This window comes from Nyctereutes procyonoides, unplaced genomic scaffold (genome assembly GCF_905146905.1).
Source record: "Nyctereutes procyonoides isolate TBG_1078 unplaced genomic scaffold, NYPRO_anot_genome, whole genome shotgun sequence".
Classification (NCBI taxonomy): Eukaryota; Metazoa; Chordata; class Mammalia; order Carnivora; family Canidae; genus Nyctereutes; species Nyctereutes procyonoides.
The window spans coordinates 51,298,340-51,315,795 of record NW_026575125.1 but is presented as its reverse complement, the minus strand read 5'-3'; the positions used below and the strand labels follow the sequence as shown (position 1 = coordinate 51,315,795).

The window sequence follows — 17,456 nt, the reverse complement described above, 5'->3', positions numbered from 1 at the left end:
GGCTCCAACCCCATCCTGGGTTTGCCCTGACACTAACCCAGTGAAAGAGTGATTTGGGAGAAACTAGGTATTGGTAGGGGAGGGAGGACAGCCTGGGTCCAACATAGACTCCAGCAGATCTCAGATAGGAGAGCACTGAAGGCAGAGGGGAGAACAGGAGAGAAATGGATGGTGGGAATGAACCAGCCGGGTAAGAGAGGGCATGGAGGAGGCAGACAGTTGGAGCCTGGGCCCTGTTTGTCTCTTCTCCAGAGTAGGCCTATCAATGTCTATGTCAGGGATGTTGTGAGAATTAAACTAAGATAATATAGCACCAAAGGTGAAAGTACCCAGCTACAGTGCCTGACATATAGTGGGTGTTCAAGAAATGCAGCTCCCCCTCTCCCTGTAGGCACTGGCTGTGTGTGTCTGTGAGGAGGGTACCTGCAGAGGCTGTGGGTCTTTGAGGGAACAGACAGGAGACCTAGGGCAGGCCGGGGATGACTATAGATACAACAGAGTGTTGCCAGCCTCACTGGGTTGTTCCAGCTTATTTTGCCCTGGGCCTCGGCAGTAGGCTTCCTTTTCCCTGACCTTTTGGTGTACAAGACTCACCCCTTGGCACACACTCCTTTCCAGAGCCCTGGGGATAGCAGTGTAGACTCCTGAGAGTCTACAGGAGTTACATCAGTTGCATCACAAACTGTGTAGCTCAATTGCCTAGGCTAAAATCCTGACTTTTCTACTTCCTGGCTGTGTGGCCTTAGGTAAATCAGTTCACATCTCTTATCTCAGAGTGCAAGGTGGGCAAGGACAGGGGCCACAGAATATGAGGGCTTGTGTATGTAACAGTGATATGAGAAAACGTCAGGGTTAGACTCTAGGTTCCACGGGAGCAGAAACCAGGCCTGCCACCTGGTGTTGACATGAATTGCCAAGTGTTCTTGCATGACTATGTACTTCTGTGTGAAAACACAAGAGAAGCTAAAAAAACTGTGCTTTTGCACACACAACGTGAGTGAACAGGCAAAAGCAAGAACCTGCGTGAGTAGGAATGAGGGTGTCTCTGTGGAAGAATGAGTTTCCATAGAATGAGCACCATGATGGGCCAGGCATGGTGGTAAGCCCTTGCTGTACATTATTTCATCCACCCCTCACCACAGCTCTGTGCAGGAGGGATGATCTCCAAATTATAGATGGATTAACTGGAGCACACAGAAACAAAGTGGCTTGCCCAAGGAGATATAGCTAGTAAGCGGTGAAATCTGTGGCTTTGAAGTTTATACCTCCCTGCCTCCCATGGGTGTGGGAAGCCAAGCTCAGAAGGAACTTCTCTGTAGTTCTCTGGGGGCTGCATGGTCTGGGAAGTCCCCACGTATAGATTTTGGTATGCTTGGAGCTCCTCAGAGGCAGGGTGTGATGGGGCTCTTCTTTGGGTCACCAGGGTAGGCCTGGCTCAGAGGCTAGCACCAGTACTCAGGAAACACTGGTGGACTTGAACCTTGAAGAGTATGTGTGTGTGTGTGTGTATGTGTGTATGTGTTTGGTGATACTGATCTGGGAGGCTCGGATCCCACAGATCCCAAATTCTTCTCTGGCTCCCGTGGGGAGTCATTTTTCCCTACCACAGGGGCCTGCATTGTTACACCTGAGGCCCAGCTGGGGTGGGGCAGGAGGTGGGGACCTGGAGTCACCGGCCCTGGCTGTGGCAGAGTAGGCCCAGTCTTGCTATTGAGGCCCCTATAGTTGGAATGGACAGATTGAGGCAGAAAGGTGCTGTGATCAGGGGTGACCAGCAAGTAGAGCAGGCCTAGACATAAAGAGTCTTCTCCTCTCTCCTCTGCTGCCCTCCTCACCCAGAGCTAGGTGTGCAAACACACACTCAGGAGTTGCTGGGACCATAGCCTCATCTCCCCCATCCCCTACTTGGTCCTGAGCTTGCCTCCCAAGGGGCACTGAGGCATGCTGGTGGCAGAATCTGAGGCTGGTTCTGGGGTCGGTGGGGTGCTTTTAGGTGGGAATTTGGAGATGTCACCAGGAACACAGATGAACTTTCCAGCCACCAGGAACACAGATGAACTTTCCAGGCCTAGAAACCTATGGACAGAGTAGAGTCCTGGCCATCCTGAAGGCTGCTGCCTTCCAAGCATGAACTAGCTTCTAATCAATTATGCAAGCAAGTAAATGAGATGGAGCTGAACATGTGGCAAGTCAGTATGGTGCAGGTGTTGGAACTGGTATAGGCTTTGGAGACAGATAAGCCTGGGGGAGGGGAACACCCTGCTTCTGCCACTGATTAGCTCAGTGACCTCAGTGGAGCTCCTTCTCCTCATAGAGGCTTATCCTCCCTCTTATGTGAAATGGGGGGAGTGGGACTTCTCTCAAGGTACTATGTGAGGAAACTCATCTAACTTGGTTCTTAGTACAGAGTAGGCACTCGGCTTTTTTCCATACTCAGGTGCCATGTACACACTTCAAGGAATCCTAGTTTCCAAGCTGTATTATTGATGTGCCCTTTTACATTGTTCTCATGTCTCTGTTCACGCCCCGATAAGGGGTCCAGCTGTCAGCCGAGAGACCCGTCATAGTTCCTCCTGGTTCCGAGCCACCCAGATCCCTTTCACCCTGTAGACTTGTCCCTAAAAGTAGGAAGGGTCTAGCTCCTTATTCCCCCCTCCCCAAATACAGGACCACTGTATAGCCAAAGAGACCATTATAGGACCCAGGGAGAAACTCCTACTTGAGTGGATAAGAACATGAAGCAGTGTAAATGGCAGAGCACTTTGGGAATGTCGCTCATCTAATTATCTCCATCAAGAAGCAGCAAGGAAACTCTATCCTTGGCAGTCCCAAAGCGAACTCCAAACCCAGATCTTCCTCCTAGTGCTCTCCCTCCCTCCCCATACCAGAACGCGGTCCTTGCCAAGGCCACCACGTCTGTCCCAAGTCTTGTGTTCACGTCAAGCGCTGGGTTTATGTGTGCCAGGCTCCTGGGTGAGAGCTTCCAATTTCTCCAGGGCTCCCGCAGTGCTATGGAAGATCAGTAGGGGGAGACATTAGCACGTGGGTGTATGCCTGTTGGGGTCGGACCACGAGAGCGGGCCGGGCCGGGAGGGTCTGAGCTATGGGATGGAGCCAAAGTTGTAAGCAAGGAAGCGAGGAGGGGCGGGGAGAATGGGCCCGGGCTGGGAGACAAAGACCCAGATGGCAAGGCCGGGAGGGGCTGGAATCTGGTGTCCTGGGGCCAGGATGCCCGCTTCTGCTTTTTCAAAAGGCGTTTGCCTGTGCCTTTTCCTCTTTGCCCTCGAGATGTCTTTCGATATCGAGGTGTCCTCTCATCCCCGCTGGCCTATTCTGGGCCTGATCCTTTAGACAGGACAAGACTCTAAATTTGCGCTCCCGGGCCTCACAAGGCTCTCCCCCAAAGCTGAAATTCCGATGGCCTGGTCCTCAGAAGCGAATAACTCACCTCCCACCCACCTCCATCCCGTACTTGACCTCTCTGAATCTCCAGCACCTACCGCTATCCGTATGTTTAGGACTCCAGGTCCAAGTGCAAGCAGACACTGCATGGCGAGACAAGAAGGAGGATCCTCTGTGGGATGGGACGGGGAGCAAACAGGCTACTTTTGCCACAGAGGTGGGCATAGAGGAGGACTTCAGGGCTCCTGTGTAAAGAGAATGGGAGTAGTTTCCTGGGATACTTGTGACAAAGCCTGTCTGTCCCAGGTCAGTGGGCCAGAGTGTTGACTAGGCACGCGGGAGGAGAGCAGGAGAGCAGGCCGACAGCCCTAGAAGAACGCCAACTTCCCACGGGCTGAGCGCTCTGGGAACAGGACTAAACCCGACCCAGCCCTAACCGCAGGAGCCGCACTCTCAGATTGGTGCCATCTAGAGCACGGCGTCCTTAAGAGCTCCCAGAAGCCCCGCCTCCTTCCTGTTCGGGGGCGTGGCATGGGACAAGGACCCCGAGACGGAGCTTACTATTGGCTAAGAGGAGTAGGGTTGGCCTTGCGTTCGCCTGAGCAGGGGAGTAGACAGCTCAGCGGCAGCCGACGGAGTCTATGCGCGCTGGACAGCAGTGGGAGGTGTGTGAGGCTCGCACTGGCTCGCACTGGACCTTCGGGCGCAATCGCTGGGGAGCTGGGACTCGGCGACGGGGCTGAGGGGCTACCCGGCCGAGGCTTCAGAAGCATAAACTGATGGGACTAGCTCTCTTGGTTGCGTCTTCTCGCTCTTCTAAGTACGGTAAACGGGGCCCCCGCTGAAGTAGAAGCTGTAGGGGGGCTCGCAGCCCAGAGTCCCAGTGTGGCCTGGAGGAACGGAGACCGTGACAGGGCGACCCAGCCGGGGGCCGCCGGACTGAGCTTGCGTTGTGGGGAGACTGCCACTTCTTCCGAGGGGCATCGATCCTGGGACGGTCGAGGCGTCCGAGTCCTCGGCGGGGAGACCCAGTCAAGGAGGGGGCACGGAGTCCCGAACAGTCTCGGGGAGCCAAGCAGAATTGGGCCGGATCACCCGGGGGCGCAGAGCCCCCGTCGCGCCTCGTGCGGCGGAGAGACCAGGGGAGCCAACCCTCGGAGACCACGGCCCATGCCCGGGTTGGGGACGGCTGCCCAGTGAGTCCTCTTGGCCCGCCGGGCAGAGAAGAGCGACATCGGAGCCGGCGGGAGGGGAGCACTTCAAGGCCGGCGACAGCGGAGGATGGGCGCCTGAGCGGTCCTGAGCGCAGCGCAGCACAGGAAGGCGAGGCCACTTTGCTGAGGAGGCGCCACGGGATTCTAAGTGCAGCCTGCTCCCGGGAAGATGGCCCGGCCTGGGCAGCGTTGGCTCAGCAAGTGGCTTGTGGCGATGGTCGTGTTGGCACTGTGCCGGCTCGCCACGCCGCTGGCCAAGAACCTGGAACCCGTGTCCTGGAGCTCGCTCAACCCCAAGTGAGTAACTTATTGGCTCTAGTCCCTGGGGGTGGGAGGCAGTCCTGCTGGGTAAGGCCACGCGCCCCCGAGTGCGTGTGGGGAGGTGTTCCAAAGAGGAGCTGCGCCCCATTTTGTCTCTGGCGTTTTCGAGTGTGTTTTCCTGCGGGCGGGCGGGGCAGGGTGCGGCAGGGTGGGGTGGGGGCATTCGGCTGGGTTGCGACCCCTTGGCTTCCCCACCCTGTCCTCCGCATGTCCCGGATCAAGTCGGGACGGTCGCGCCGGGCGGAGCTGGGAGTCCAGGCGCTCGAGGGCGCACCCGAGAGCTGGGTGGGAGAGAGAACGCATTCCCCTATGGGGCCCCTGGGAACGTGGCGGTTTTCTCTGAGAGCCGCTCGAGGGGCGAGCTTGATATGGGTGGGGGACGAGACCGGAACGCAGGTTTCACGTTTGTTTAGCTGTGAAGGGACTCTGCGCTTGGGGAGGGTGGCAGCGCCTGTATCCCCATTCGGGCTTCTCCCATTTTCATTTCTCTTTCTTCCCTCTTTGCCTCCCTAGCTTTTCGCTTTGCCGTCTCTTCTAGCCGCTCTTTTCTCCCCGCCGGGGCCATGGAAAGGCGGGCGTCGCTCCCAGGCTCACAAAGGCGGCGGGTGGAGAGGGGCGGAGTGGAAGGGGGATTTGTTGGGGGGGGGGTTCGATCCAGCGCCTGTCGGGGGTCCAGTGGAGCAGCGGCAGAGCTTCGAGGGCCAGCCCAGGCAGAGAGTGGCGTCCGAGCTGGCGAGCTAGTGACGGAGGTGGGTGGGTGTCCAAGGATTCCTGCCCAGGCGGGTCTGGTGGCCCCCCACCCTATGTCCCTCAGATTGGGGAGCTATGCATAGCTTTTCCCAAGGGGCTGGGGATGTAGCTATGTAAAGGAGATCTTTTCTTTTCTTCCTCCTCCTTCGCCTTCACAATTCCCCTCACCCCCAAACAACACACACACCTTTTAGGGCGGTGGCTCAGTGGTTTCTGGGCTATTCGTGAAAAGGTGAAGAGTCGTTGGGGCTGTGAAGTGACCCATGGACCTTTTACTCTTTTGGCATTCGGCACTGGGGTTGGAATCCAGGGTCAAGATTGCTCTTCCTGTTTTGTGGAGATCCTGGCAATGTGTGAATACCCTACTTAGTGGAAAACTGGGGGGCTTTGGCCTGCCCTCTGTGCTCTGATTTTTGTATCTGGGATCTCTTTCTGTTCAGTCTCCTGGGCTCCTGGGCTAACTTCCTGGGCTCCTGCCTGCCTTGGCCTCTTAGGTTCCAGGGACAGTGCTCCTCTGAGCCTTGGAGTGGGAGATGGCAGCGTCTCTAGTTCTATTCTCCTTGGGTTAAGATAGGGTCCTATTTATGGGTTTGTGGGATGGCTAAAACAAGGTCAGTGTTGAGGGTTCCAGAAAGGGTACAAGGAAAGGGATTGACAAGAATTTCTCCCCCACCCAGAAGCCAAACGGATCACAGCTCTCTTCTAACAGCAGGGAGTTGATAGTCTGGGGGCCCTGAACTGCTTAACCCAAGGGGAAAGGTTGTTCCTCCCCTGCTTACAGGGGATGTAGAGGCTGGAAATGCTCTCTCTTGAGCCAGGATAGCTGAAATTCGCCTGGGGTAGCCCATTATAGGGGCTCATGGGAGTGACCTAATTGCTCTCTTGGGTCTCTAACCAGAGATAGCAGGCAGCTCCGCAGCTGGAAAGGAGCCCTCCTGCAGAGTTGGGGGGAGGTGCTGGGAGAAATAACATCTCTCTGAGCTTCTCCCATTTTGTGTCTTGAGCCTTAAGTGCTCTGGACCAGTTTATAGGTTTTTGGGTTCTACCCACCTCACCGTCCACTTCAGGCTGAGGGCAGGCATCTGGGGGCACAGGGGTGCTGGTGGCTGAGGACTCAGTAGGACCTGCACAAATTCCATCCTGTAATTGAACAGATCCTGAGAATAGTGGAGGACTGATCCTGGTGTCCCAGCATACAACCTCCCCAGTTCCATCCATGCCCCAGGGTCTGTGTGTGTTGGCGCATGGGGGGGTGGGCAAGGAGGCCAGGAGGGAGGCACTGTCCTCAGCTTCACTGGAGCTCTGGGGGCTGCCTTTACCACAGCACCCAACCCTCAGGCTGCCACAGCCTTTCAAATAAACAGTCTCTCCCTGCCTTTCTCCTCTTTGCCTCCTGGCAGAGTTCTTCCTCTCCAGTCCAGTCTGTGGTGTCTGCTCGCCCTCTCACACCCTCTTCTAGCTGTGCTCACCTTCCCTCTCCAGCTAGGTTCATCTGCTCTCCCTCTTTTTCACACTCCCTCTCACTTAGTCACTCTCTGCCTCTTTTGCTCAAGTCCTTTTGTTTCTCGCACATGCCCATGCTCTCCCTCACAGGCTTATTTTTCTCGTCCCTCCCCTCTTCCTCTCTGCTTTTTGGTCTCTTTCCTCAGCCTTGTCAGAAGCTGGCACTACACCCCCCCCTCCCGAATCTCCCAGTGCCTATAAACCTTGCTTAATTGCTTCCTTCTTGGGGAAAAAATCAAAATAAAGAAGTGGTGGGGCTGGGGGTATGTTTCCAGGTTCTAGGGTGCTTGCAGCCCTAGCCCTGATGGGGAGAGGGGATCCGGAAGGGCTAGCTTAAGACTTCCAGGCTCTTTCCCCAAATTGGTGCTGGGGTCTTTCAGCATGGAGGTCACTGTGTGGCAAAAGCTTCTGCCTCCTTGGCCCCTCTTGTCAGATTTGCCTGATGAGTACTGGGTGGGGAAGCAGGTTGAGTCCCACTACAGGTTGGGAAAAACTGGAGTGTATGCACATGCTTGGGTGGGTTGGGGACTTTGATGGAAGGTCCCGGAGCGGCCCCCTCCCCCAGCCTCTTCCACTGAGAGCTTGGGGCAGCCGGCAGGCCTCACACTTGAGTCCTCAGCCAAGTCCAGCTGCTGCAGTTCAGTCTCTCAGTCCCATTCTGACCCCTTCCTGCCCCCCACTCAGGTTCCCCCACCTCCAGGGAGTGGGAATGTGCCGGAGATCACATTACACCTTCCCTATAAGGGGGTGGGGGTGGGGGGTTCAGTTTGGTGTCCAGACCCTTGACTCCATCCAGCATGGGTGGGGGCAGCTGCAGACCCCAACCCAGGCTTGTCTGCTACAAGCCAAAATGTTGGCCCCAGCCCCCTCACAGCTGTTCCAACTCACAGTCCTGGGGAGGCCAGCTCTGGGGGCCCTTTTCTGGGGCAGCTAGGGACCTGACCTCTTCTACTCTGTGGCTGATTGGCCACAGGTGGGGGCTTGAGAGTGATAGGAACCCAGCAGCTCCTAAAGTTTCCGGTTCCCCTCCCTCTCCACCCCCACCCCAGGCAGCCAGGCCAGGGCAAGAAGGGCCTGTGAGGCTGGGGTGGGGGCTAACTCAAGGACTCCCTGTGTCTCTTCAGGCTCTCCACTGCCTCATCAGCTCAGGTGGATAGGGATGGGTAAGGCCCTGGATACCACCATTTTCTGGGATTGGGACCTTGGAAGGGGTAGGCCAGCCAGGAGCTGCTGGTTGCCATGAGAACACCAGGTTTGTGGGAGGGTCCACTCTGTGATCATTAGGGGAGGTGAGGTGGGGGGATGCTCACCAGCCACATTCTGGACTCCTGGCCCTGGGAACCGTAGAAGCCTCTCCTGTGTGTGTTTTCATGGTGGTCATTTGGGTGGGGGTGCTAGCAGCCAGGATCAGAAGCTCCTGTAGCTTCTTACTTCTAAATGGTACTGTTTGGTAGGCTAACCAACAACAGTCAGGTGGCACCTTGCTACTTCCAAAGCATCCTCCTGTGTAAGTTCATTGGTTGTTCCCAACAGCCCTCGGGAGTGCAAATTGCCCCCATTTCCAGATTAGAAGGCCTGGGCGTAGAAGACAGAAAGCAACTTGTCTAAACTCAGCACATAGGGGGTAGAGCTTGCCGTGTACCATTTTTTCCATGCCATCCTGCTACCTTGGAATCTAAGAGAGATAGGAATTCAAGGTGGGGTTTGGAAAAGAGGTGCCAGCTCCCTGCCCCTGGGTTCCCCTCTTACCTCACAGGTGTGTGTGCATCTGTCCTTGTGACTCAGGCCCTACCTGCGTGGGATGAGTGGTACTCTGGCTTCCTCATTTGATTTTGCTAGGTCTGCCTCTGAGGGCAGGCAGCCTCCTTGGATGATCTGAACTAGAGACAGTCAGCTCACTGCCTGGCACTCTCTCTCCTGGGCTCTGAACAGCACCTTTGGTTCCTCTCTGGGCCAAGAATCTCACTCCCTCTCAGGGATCCCACAGAAAGCAAACAAGGAAAGGGATGTTAAGTCCCCACCCCCCAATGGACCCAAGTATTAGCCTGATGGGGCAGAGGGGAGGACATAGTGCAGTGTAGGTGGGGAGGGTGACTTCCTCTGGGACTCTCCTGGCTTCCCTGCCTCTGACAGTGCTGTGTGTGCCAGGACCCAGCCACTGTTCCTGCCCACCCACGCCTGGGCGGGCACTGCTGGGACACGCCAGGCCTGCTCCTGCCGCCTCGGGGGCCTGGGTGGAGCTGGGGGAATGAAAGAGGAGCCTTTAATTTGGGGGCTCCCCACCCTTGCTGGGATGAGAGCAGACTTGAGCTCTGGCTTGGGGGTCCGTCTTTTACTTGTCCTGCCACTCTGCAGGTGCAGGCGCAGTGCTGCTGGGGTCACTGAATCAAGGCCATGGCTCGGCTAGAGTCTTTTACCAAACTTGGACTGGCGTGACCTGGGACCAGGCTCTCCCTTCAGCCACCCTCTGACCACAGGTTCCTAGAGCCTGTGGGAAGGGTGAAAGGGGAGGGAGTGTGGGCCTCGTAGAACATGGGCACCTTTCTGGAGGTGACCCCCACAGCTGCAGGCTGGGCCCATTGCAGACTGTATGTGTTTGGGTAGAGAGGGGCTCAGCTGGACAAAAGAAGCAGGAGGGCGGTAAGCCTCTGACCGGGCTACTGCCCCAGACCCTTCAGGCTCCTCACATACAGAGGTTTTTATTAGCAGTCATGGCCGCATTTCTTGTCTCAGTAGAAAGGCTGAGAGAGAGACTTGGGCTAGGGTGGAAGGGAAGAGGTAGGCCATAAGACAGGAGGTGGAATGCTTAGGCTGCCTCCCCCAAGTCTCTTTACTCCCTGGGGTGGCTCTCTGGGGTCCCGGGGCTATCAGAAGCTAAGGAGGGAAGGCCTCAGGGGTTACCATGGCGACCTGCTTCAGGCTTCCTGCTGGGCCTTGTCAATCCCCTTATTTTCCAGAAAAGGGCTTTGTTTGGGGGTGGCCCCAGGCAAGAAAGCTTGGCTAGATAATGGGGGGAGTAGTAGTTTTTGAGAAATAGGGTATAAAGAGTTTTAACTTGGGGACAATCTCTCCCTTCTCCTCAGTTGTCCCTACTCCTAACCTGATATGTATTAAGGGAAACCTGCAGGGTCCCCCACCCTTCTGTAAGGTATGACTGGTGTTGTACCTGGTTTCAGGCTGTGCTCTCACTGGCTATATACCCACCCATTAGGTCCCCTTGCCCCTTTCCTGGGCTTCTCACAGGCCAAGAAGCAGTTTTCCTGGTGTTGGAGAAAATGCTGAGAAGGCACCATTATGGGGGATCAGGGTCAGGGAAGGCAGGTCTCATCAGGCTCCTCTCCCTTCTGCACTTTAGGGGAAGGTGAGTTTCCCCTCTGCCAGCTGCTATGCAAATGACCTTATGAATATTTATGAAGCCATCGCTGAGGTTGAAGAGAGTCTGAGGGGTGTTAGGGGCAATAGTCCTCTTTCTTCCTCCTCCTCCATACACTATATAAACATCTGTTTCCTCAACGTCTCTGGATTCAAGGTAGAACCCCAAGTAGCTGAAAGCCCTGTGTTACAGTTGCAGAGCTCCAGGGCCAGAGTGGCCATAGATGTGCTCAGAACAGCTAACACTCCCTGGTGAGAAAGCCAGGGCCAAGTGTTGAGAAAAGTGAGCTGGCCTGTACCCCTTTGCAAGCCCTCTGTGTACCTGCTGTCACTTCCATGTAGGGTCTTGTTGACAGCTATACAAGGATTCAGCCAATGCCTTAGGTCTTCTTAGACCCCTAGGGATTAACATCCTGGATGAGGATAGCCTCCTCTGGTTGGCTTTGAGCACTTCTCTTCAATAGGAGCATTCGTCTGATCACTCACTGCCTCACATGAGGAGCCTGGACTGAGTGGATCTGAAAGGCTCCTCTGGCTCTCAAGAAGTTAGAAGTTATCTGATCCTGGTGTCTGGGTGGAACCAGTGTGAGGATTGGAAAATGAAAAAAACAAATGCCTTGGGAACTATTTGGTGAAACTTCTCAGTTTTTTGTGGTGCGTAGGCTGATGGTGTTCCCTCTCAAATGTTTGTAAGGGCCTTTATCCCATGCCTGCCTCCTTTCTGGACCTCTGGAGCGCACTAAAGCTAGGTACTGAAGGAAAGACCTTCTTGTGGTTTTTATCCTTCTGTATAGCAAGGTGGCAGGCCCCAGCTTGTTGAAGCCTCATTAAACATAGAGGGAGGGCTGCCTTTCTTCATTGGCTTGGTCTAGACTCACCTCCTGATGTATCATTTGCCTCCCATGAGTGAGGGCACTGAGCTCCCAGTAGGTCCATGTGCCTTGTAGTCCCTCCTGTGCCAATGGGCCCCCAGGAAGTAGAGCCATGCTCTTCTCCTGTCATCTTTGTTCTCTTGAAGCCCTGCTCTTTCAACCCATCATTGTCTTTGCCAGAAGGTCTGTCTCCAGCGGGATGAAACCCACACTGCTTGTTGTGACCCTCAAGGCCTTCAGTCTGGCCCTAGCTGAACTTTTCCACCTCTTTGTCTGCTTCTCTCTACCAACAGTGGGATCAGTCACTGGCCTGGGGGTAGTGTTCCAGCCACTCTTGTCCACTCTGTGTTAACATCTTATTCCTCACCCAGGACCCACTTTATTCCATTCCTTCTGAGGAACCATCTCTGACCATTCCTCTCACTGCCTCCAGCCTTTGTGGTTTGAACCACTATCCTCCCGCATAACCTGCAGATGGCCTAGCCTGGTACTTTCTATTGCTAAAGCGTGCGCCATTTTTACTTTTCTGACACCACAGCAGACAGTAAAATCCTTGAGGATGGGACCATAACTTCTCTTCCTCTTCCCCCTGCCTCCCCCACCCCACCAGAAAACCCCAAGACTGGACTCATTATGTACTTGCTGTTAGTATCTGGCCTCTTGCCTCTTGGTAGACCAGGCTGTTTCTAAGCAGGAGTCAAACATGTTGAGTACCTACTCTGTGCTAGGCACGCTGCATGCACCATTGTTCCCCCTCCAGAGTCCTAGGGGCATGGGGCTCTTACCACTGCCAGTGTATAAGTGAGGAAGCTGAAACTCAGGGAGATTGGGTAGCTCATCCAGTGTTGCGGAGCTAGGAAGGGCTGGATCTGATTCCAAAGTCTGTCTGCTTTCTTCTTCCTGTATGTTATTGCCTTGCTCCAAGCTTCAACCTGCCCAGGCTCAGAAATGGCCAAGATAGCACCACTGTTTTACTGTGTGCTTAGGCAAGGATGGAGTGATATGGCTAGGTGGGCTTCAGTGGCTGCCCTCCCCCTGCTATTCCCTATGCCTGGCCTTCAAGATTGGAAGATGAACCTGGATCAGGAGGCATTTGTCCATCTCTCTCAGGATCTGGAACAGAGGCAGTGTGGAGGTGGGGGGATTGGAACACAGATGTGTGAGCTTCCTGGGGCCCTATATTACGTGATCTATTGTCCATGCTTGAGTCCCGTCTCCCCTCCCTCTGTTCTTTTTAGGACTGAGACTGATCAAGTCTGAGGACTCAGGTTCTTGCATTCTGGGGGTTAGATGGGTCCCCCTATAAGATGTTGGGCTGTGGGGAGTGGAGGGGAGAGCTGTGTGGAGGAGTCATACCTGGCCAGAGACTGTACCCATTACCCCTTGGTTCCAGGTGATGCCTATTCCTATCTTTCCATCATGCCCAAGATTAGCAAGGATGGGAGAGAAAGCATGGGTCCTAGACAGGTTGAGCTCCCCCAGTTGTTGTCTGGGAGACACAGGGTGGTGGCTAAGGCATGTGTGGGCTTGTGTGCATATGGGTGTGTGTGTGCGTGCATGTGTGCATGCACATGTGTGCACACACACATATATGTGCTGGGGAGATGGTAGCAGTGGCTCTGAAGGAATGTGAGTGTGATGGGGGCGGGAAGAGGACAGGGCTGCCACCTCCAGGCAGGGGGCCACATCACCCCCCTGTGGAAATGCCACATTAGGACAAAGGGCTCCCCCAGCTAGGCATTGCCCCACCCTGCCAAGCAGTCAAAGCCTGGCAGCCTTGCCCATGGGCCACCCCTTCCACACCTTCCTGGCAGTGTGATTCTCTCTCATCACCCCCAGCCTGAAGATGACGGAAGGACAGAATGCCTATTTTTACCATCTCCATCCAGTAGGCTCAGCCTGGCCCTCATCGCTTGTGCCCCTGATTCGGGAGATGGCTCAGGACCCCTGACCCTGAGGCTGACCATGTCTTCCCTTCTGGGCAGGTTCCTGAGTGGGAAGGGCCTGGTGATCTACCCAAAGATTGGAGACAAGCTGGACATCATCTGCCCCCGAGCAGAAGCAGGGCGGCCCTACGAGTACTACAAGCTGTACCTGGTGCGGCCTGAGCAGGCAGCTGCTTGCAGCACTGTGCTTGACCCCAACGTGCTAGTCACCTGCAATAGGCCAGAGCAGGAAATCCGCTTCACCATTAAGTTCCAAGAGTTCAGCCCCAACTACATGGGCCTGGAGTTTAAGAAGCACCATGATTACTACATTACCTGTGAGTCCCTTCCCATCATATGGTTCTTTCTTACCTTGTAGCAGTAGGAGCTTCTAGGTAGTGCAGTGAGTCAGCACACGGCCTATCCTGGTCTGGTCCCCTCTAAAACCTGGCATGCTCTCCTTCCAGCCTGGCTTTAGAATTCTGGCCCTAACATTCACCAGGGGATGGCTGTCAGCTAACCTTGGCTCTAGGAGGTGGGTGGGAAAAGACTCCAATTCCCAGTGCCCTTTCTCATTTTCTTGGCTTACTTAAGGTCTAATCTTGAGAATGGCAGAGTTGGCAGAGAACCCCTTGGGATTGGCTGGCTATTCAGCCTTTCTCTTCCTGGGAGACTGACCCCAAGAGGCAAAGGAGCCTCTTGCCCTATGTCACTCAGGGAGTTAGGAACTCCAGCCATTGGGACTCCAGCTCAGTTCACCTGACTGGATTCCTTCCAGTCTGTATAGAAGCCTCCCCCATGATTCCAGTTCTAATGGTTTTGCCTCTAAGCAACATCGCCCAATGAGAAGATACCTTAGTGTCCACTGAGAAAAAAGGGTAAAGGCCTGGTCACGATAGAGGAGCAGCACCCTTGGGCGAAGCGCTGGTTTCTGACGCGGGCTGGGCCTGGCTAGCTACTCTTCCCAGCACGAGGAAGATAAGCAGAAGTTCACAGGTGGGTGGGGTCTCCTCATCACTCCCCCCCACTCCAGGTTCTGTTCTTCCGGGCTGAGACAGCACTCGGATTTCTAGGTAGTGTGGACAGACTTTTCTCTCCTCCTGACTTCTCTGGCCTCTTGCTACAGCTACATCTAATGGGAGCCTGGAAGGACTGGAAAACCGGGAGGGAGGTGTGTGCCGTACACGCACCATGAAGATTGTCATGAAGGTGGGGCAAGGTGAGTGACCAGTGCAAGGGCTCCCATTAAGCCTTGGCACCAGATATCCCTGGTGGGGTATGGGTGTGTTTGGGAGTAGGGGAGGGACAATAGGGTCAGAGTGTCTGAGGTCTGATAATACAGGTCACTGTTGGCTTGTGCTAGACGACTGAGGCACCTATGCTAGTGGGGTTTTCCCCTCACCTTACCTCTCCCCACCCCCCAGACCCCAATGCTGTGACACCTGAGCAGCTGACCACCAGCCGGCCCAGCAAGGAGGCGGACAACACTATCAAGACGGCCACACAGGCCCCCAGCGGCCAGGGCTCCCTGGGTGACTCTGACGGCAAGCACGGTGAGTGTATAGGTGTCTGCCAGAGGGCAGAAGCCATTGCTTAGCTGCCTTTTCAGGCCCTGTCTCTAAAGAAAGGCGGAAGAGGACGCAGGGTGAAATGGGCCTTGTGCCCCAGGGACCCCTGGCTGATCATTTCTCTCCTCCTGTCTCCTTCCTCAGAGACTGTGAACCAGGAAGAGAAGAGCGGCCCAGGTACGAGCGGAGGTGGCAGTGGGGACCCTGACAGCTTCTTCAACTCCAAGGTAGCTTTGTTCGCTGCCGTCGGTGCTGGCTGTGTCATCTTCCTGCTCATCATCATCTTCCTGACGGTTCTGCTACTAAAGCTGCGCAAGCGGCATCGGAAGCACACCCAGCAGCGGGCGCCTGCCCTCTCACTCAGTACCCTGGCCAGTCCCAAGGGGGGCAGTGGCACAGCAGGCACAGAGCCCAGCGACATCATCATCCCCTTACGGACTACAGAGAACAACTACTGCCCCCACTACGAGAAGGTGAGTGGGGACTACGGGCACCCCGTCTACATCGTCCAAGAGATGCCACCGCAGAGCCCAGCGAACATCTACTACAAAGTCTGAGAGCCCAGGGCGGCCTCGGGACCCCAAGGGACAGTCAGCCAGGACTGCACCTCTTCTTTCTCCCCCACACTCCCTTCCCTGACCAGCTGTGCCCACCTTTGTATTTAGTTTTGTAGTTTCTTGGCTTTTATAATCCCCCCTTTCACCCTGCCCCCCTGGGCTTCGGAGGGGGGCGCTTGTGCCCCCGGCCCCCATGCTCTCGTGCCTTCCCCCTCCGGCCAGGCCTCTGGGCTCTACAGGGGTGCCCCTTGGAGGGCAGGGTTGGATGCTGATGGACAGCGGGTAGGAAAATGCCCCTCTGGCCCTGCCCCCCACCATTCCCTCTCCCCACTTCCCAGGACTGTTCGTCCGCTATCATCACTGTTTTTAATGTTTTTGTCTTCATTTTGTAGCTGTCAACTCATTTTCATCTGTTTTTTAAAGAAAAATGTAAAAGGCAGCCCCTCCTTAGGCTTTCTGAGCCTGGCCCAGCCCAGTTTAAGGGAACTGGGGTGGGACATGGCCAGCCAGGAAGTATAGGATGGCATTTCTTTTATAAACTCCTTGGTATTTAGGAGAGGGGTGGCAGGCCAGAGCTGTTCTTGCCCATGAGGGAAGACGAGAGTACCACTGGGCAAAGCGTCTCACCCTACCCTCCTGACCCTCCTTCTACAAAGCTGATCTTGGCAATGGGGTACTGGCTGCCACCCTTCCACCAAAAAAAAAATCTCTTCCTTGTGGGGTTCTTGGGCATCTCCTGCCTCCCTCACTCTCACGGTAATTAGCGTCTTAATTGGCTGTTGCCTGGGGAACAGGAGAGCTGCTGCAGGCAGATGACCTCATGGGGGTGGAGGGAGGTGAGGTGCCCAGGTGGCTATTTGCCCTGCAGAGCTGGGAGTTCCCCCTCCCCCTCCCCACCCTATTCTCTCCTCACCTTTGGCATCTCTTGGCCTGGTGGGGAAACAGAGGCCCAGGGCAGAGACCTAAGCGGGTATAAGGCCAGGTGGTCTGCTCCTTTTCTGGGCTCTAGCACGGGTGGGTGCCCCCTCAACCCAGCTTCTGCTGGCCCCTCCAATCTTAGGCTGGGACTTGGAAAGAGGAAGAGGCTGCCCAGGGCTGGGCCAGCACGCCGTGCACTTTGACCCTGGCTCCTTGCCAGCACGGCTGCTAACAGACTGCCACTTGAGTGAGCTTTGCAGGCACTCCCAGAGTGGCCAAGGAAGGAGCTGGGCCTTACACCATCCACCTCCACGCTGCCTCCTGGCCAGCTGCCCACCCCAGTGCCAGGTGGGAGAGGGAGCAAAACAGCCAGCCCCTTCCAGGTGGCAGTTGGGAGGGTTTTTTTGTTTTTGTTTCTGTTGCCATTTGTGTAAATACTAGTCTTTTTGGAAAAAAATAATGTAAAGATGTTTTGTATAAACTCTGAATTATTTTCCTGTTGCTTTTTTCTTAGAAAAAATGAGAACTAAAAAAAAAAATTAACCACATGGAGAAATGGGTATAAAATGGTGTCATGATGTTGGGGAATGAGGTGTGTGTGAGTGTGTGTGTGTGTGTGTGTGAGAGAGAGAGAGAGAGAGGGAGGGAGGGAGGGAGAGAGGGAGAGAGAGAGAGAGATTTCCTGTACTCAAACCACTGAAGATCTGGACAGGTATGGGAAGAGGATGGTTTTCCTAGTGGAACAAGATGTTTCAAGTGTCCTATGCCTTTCCTGTTCTCCCCCTATCCTCTTGTTTGGCTGGAGACAGTGACCATTTCCCCTTCCCTGTCCACCCTGTGACCTCTGTAGCATAGGCCATGAGCATCTGCCCAGTCTGTCATTAGGCCCAGCTAGAGAGAGTTGATGGGGGAGGGGAGTTCCCATGGGGACCTGGGTGTGTCTGCCGGTACTGCCACCACCTGGCTGGAACTACGTCTGGAACCTGCTGGCAGGCCCAGCCCTGCTCTGCTTCAAGACACCTAAAAGTGGATAGAAATAACTTTCCAAGAGCTG

General features: G+C 55.2%; 1 protein-coding gene across 1 annotated transcript; it reads left to right on the top strand.

Annotated features, from left to right (window-relative positions):
* The first annotated feature begins 4,014 nt into the window (after positions 1 to 4,014).
* On the top strand, positions 4,015 to 16,890 carry EFNB1 (ephrin B1). Its single transcript, XM_055338605.1, has 5 exons — positions 4,015 to 4,913; positions 13,420 to 13,697; positions 14,486 to 14,578; positions 14,784 to 14,912; positions 15,072 to 16,890. Exons 1-5 carry the CDS (start codon positions 4,786 to 4,788, stop codon positions 15,482 to 15,484), a joined length of 1,041 nt encoding a protein of 346 aa, XP_055194580.1. The 5' UTR covers positions 4,015 to 4,785; the 3' UTR covers positions 15,485 to 16,890.
* The last annotated feature ends 566 nt before the right edge of the window (positions 16,891 to 17,456 follow it).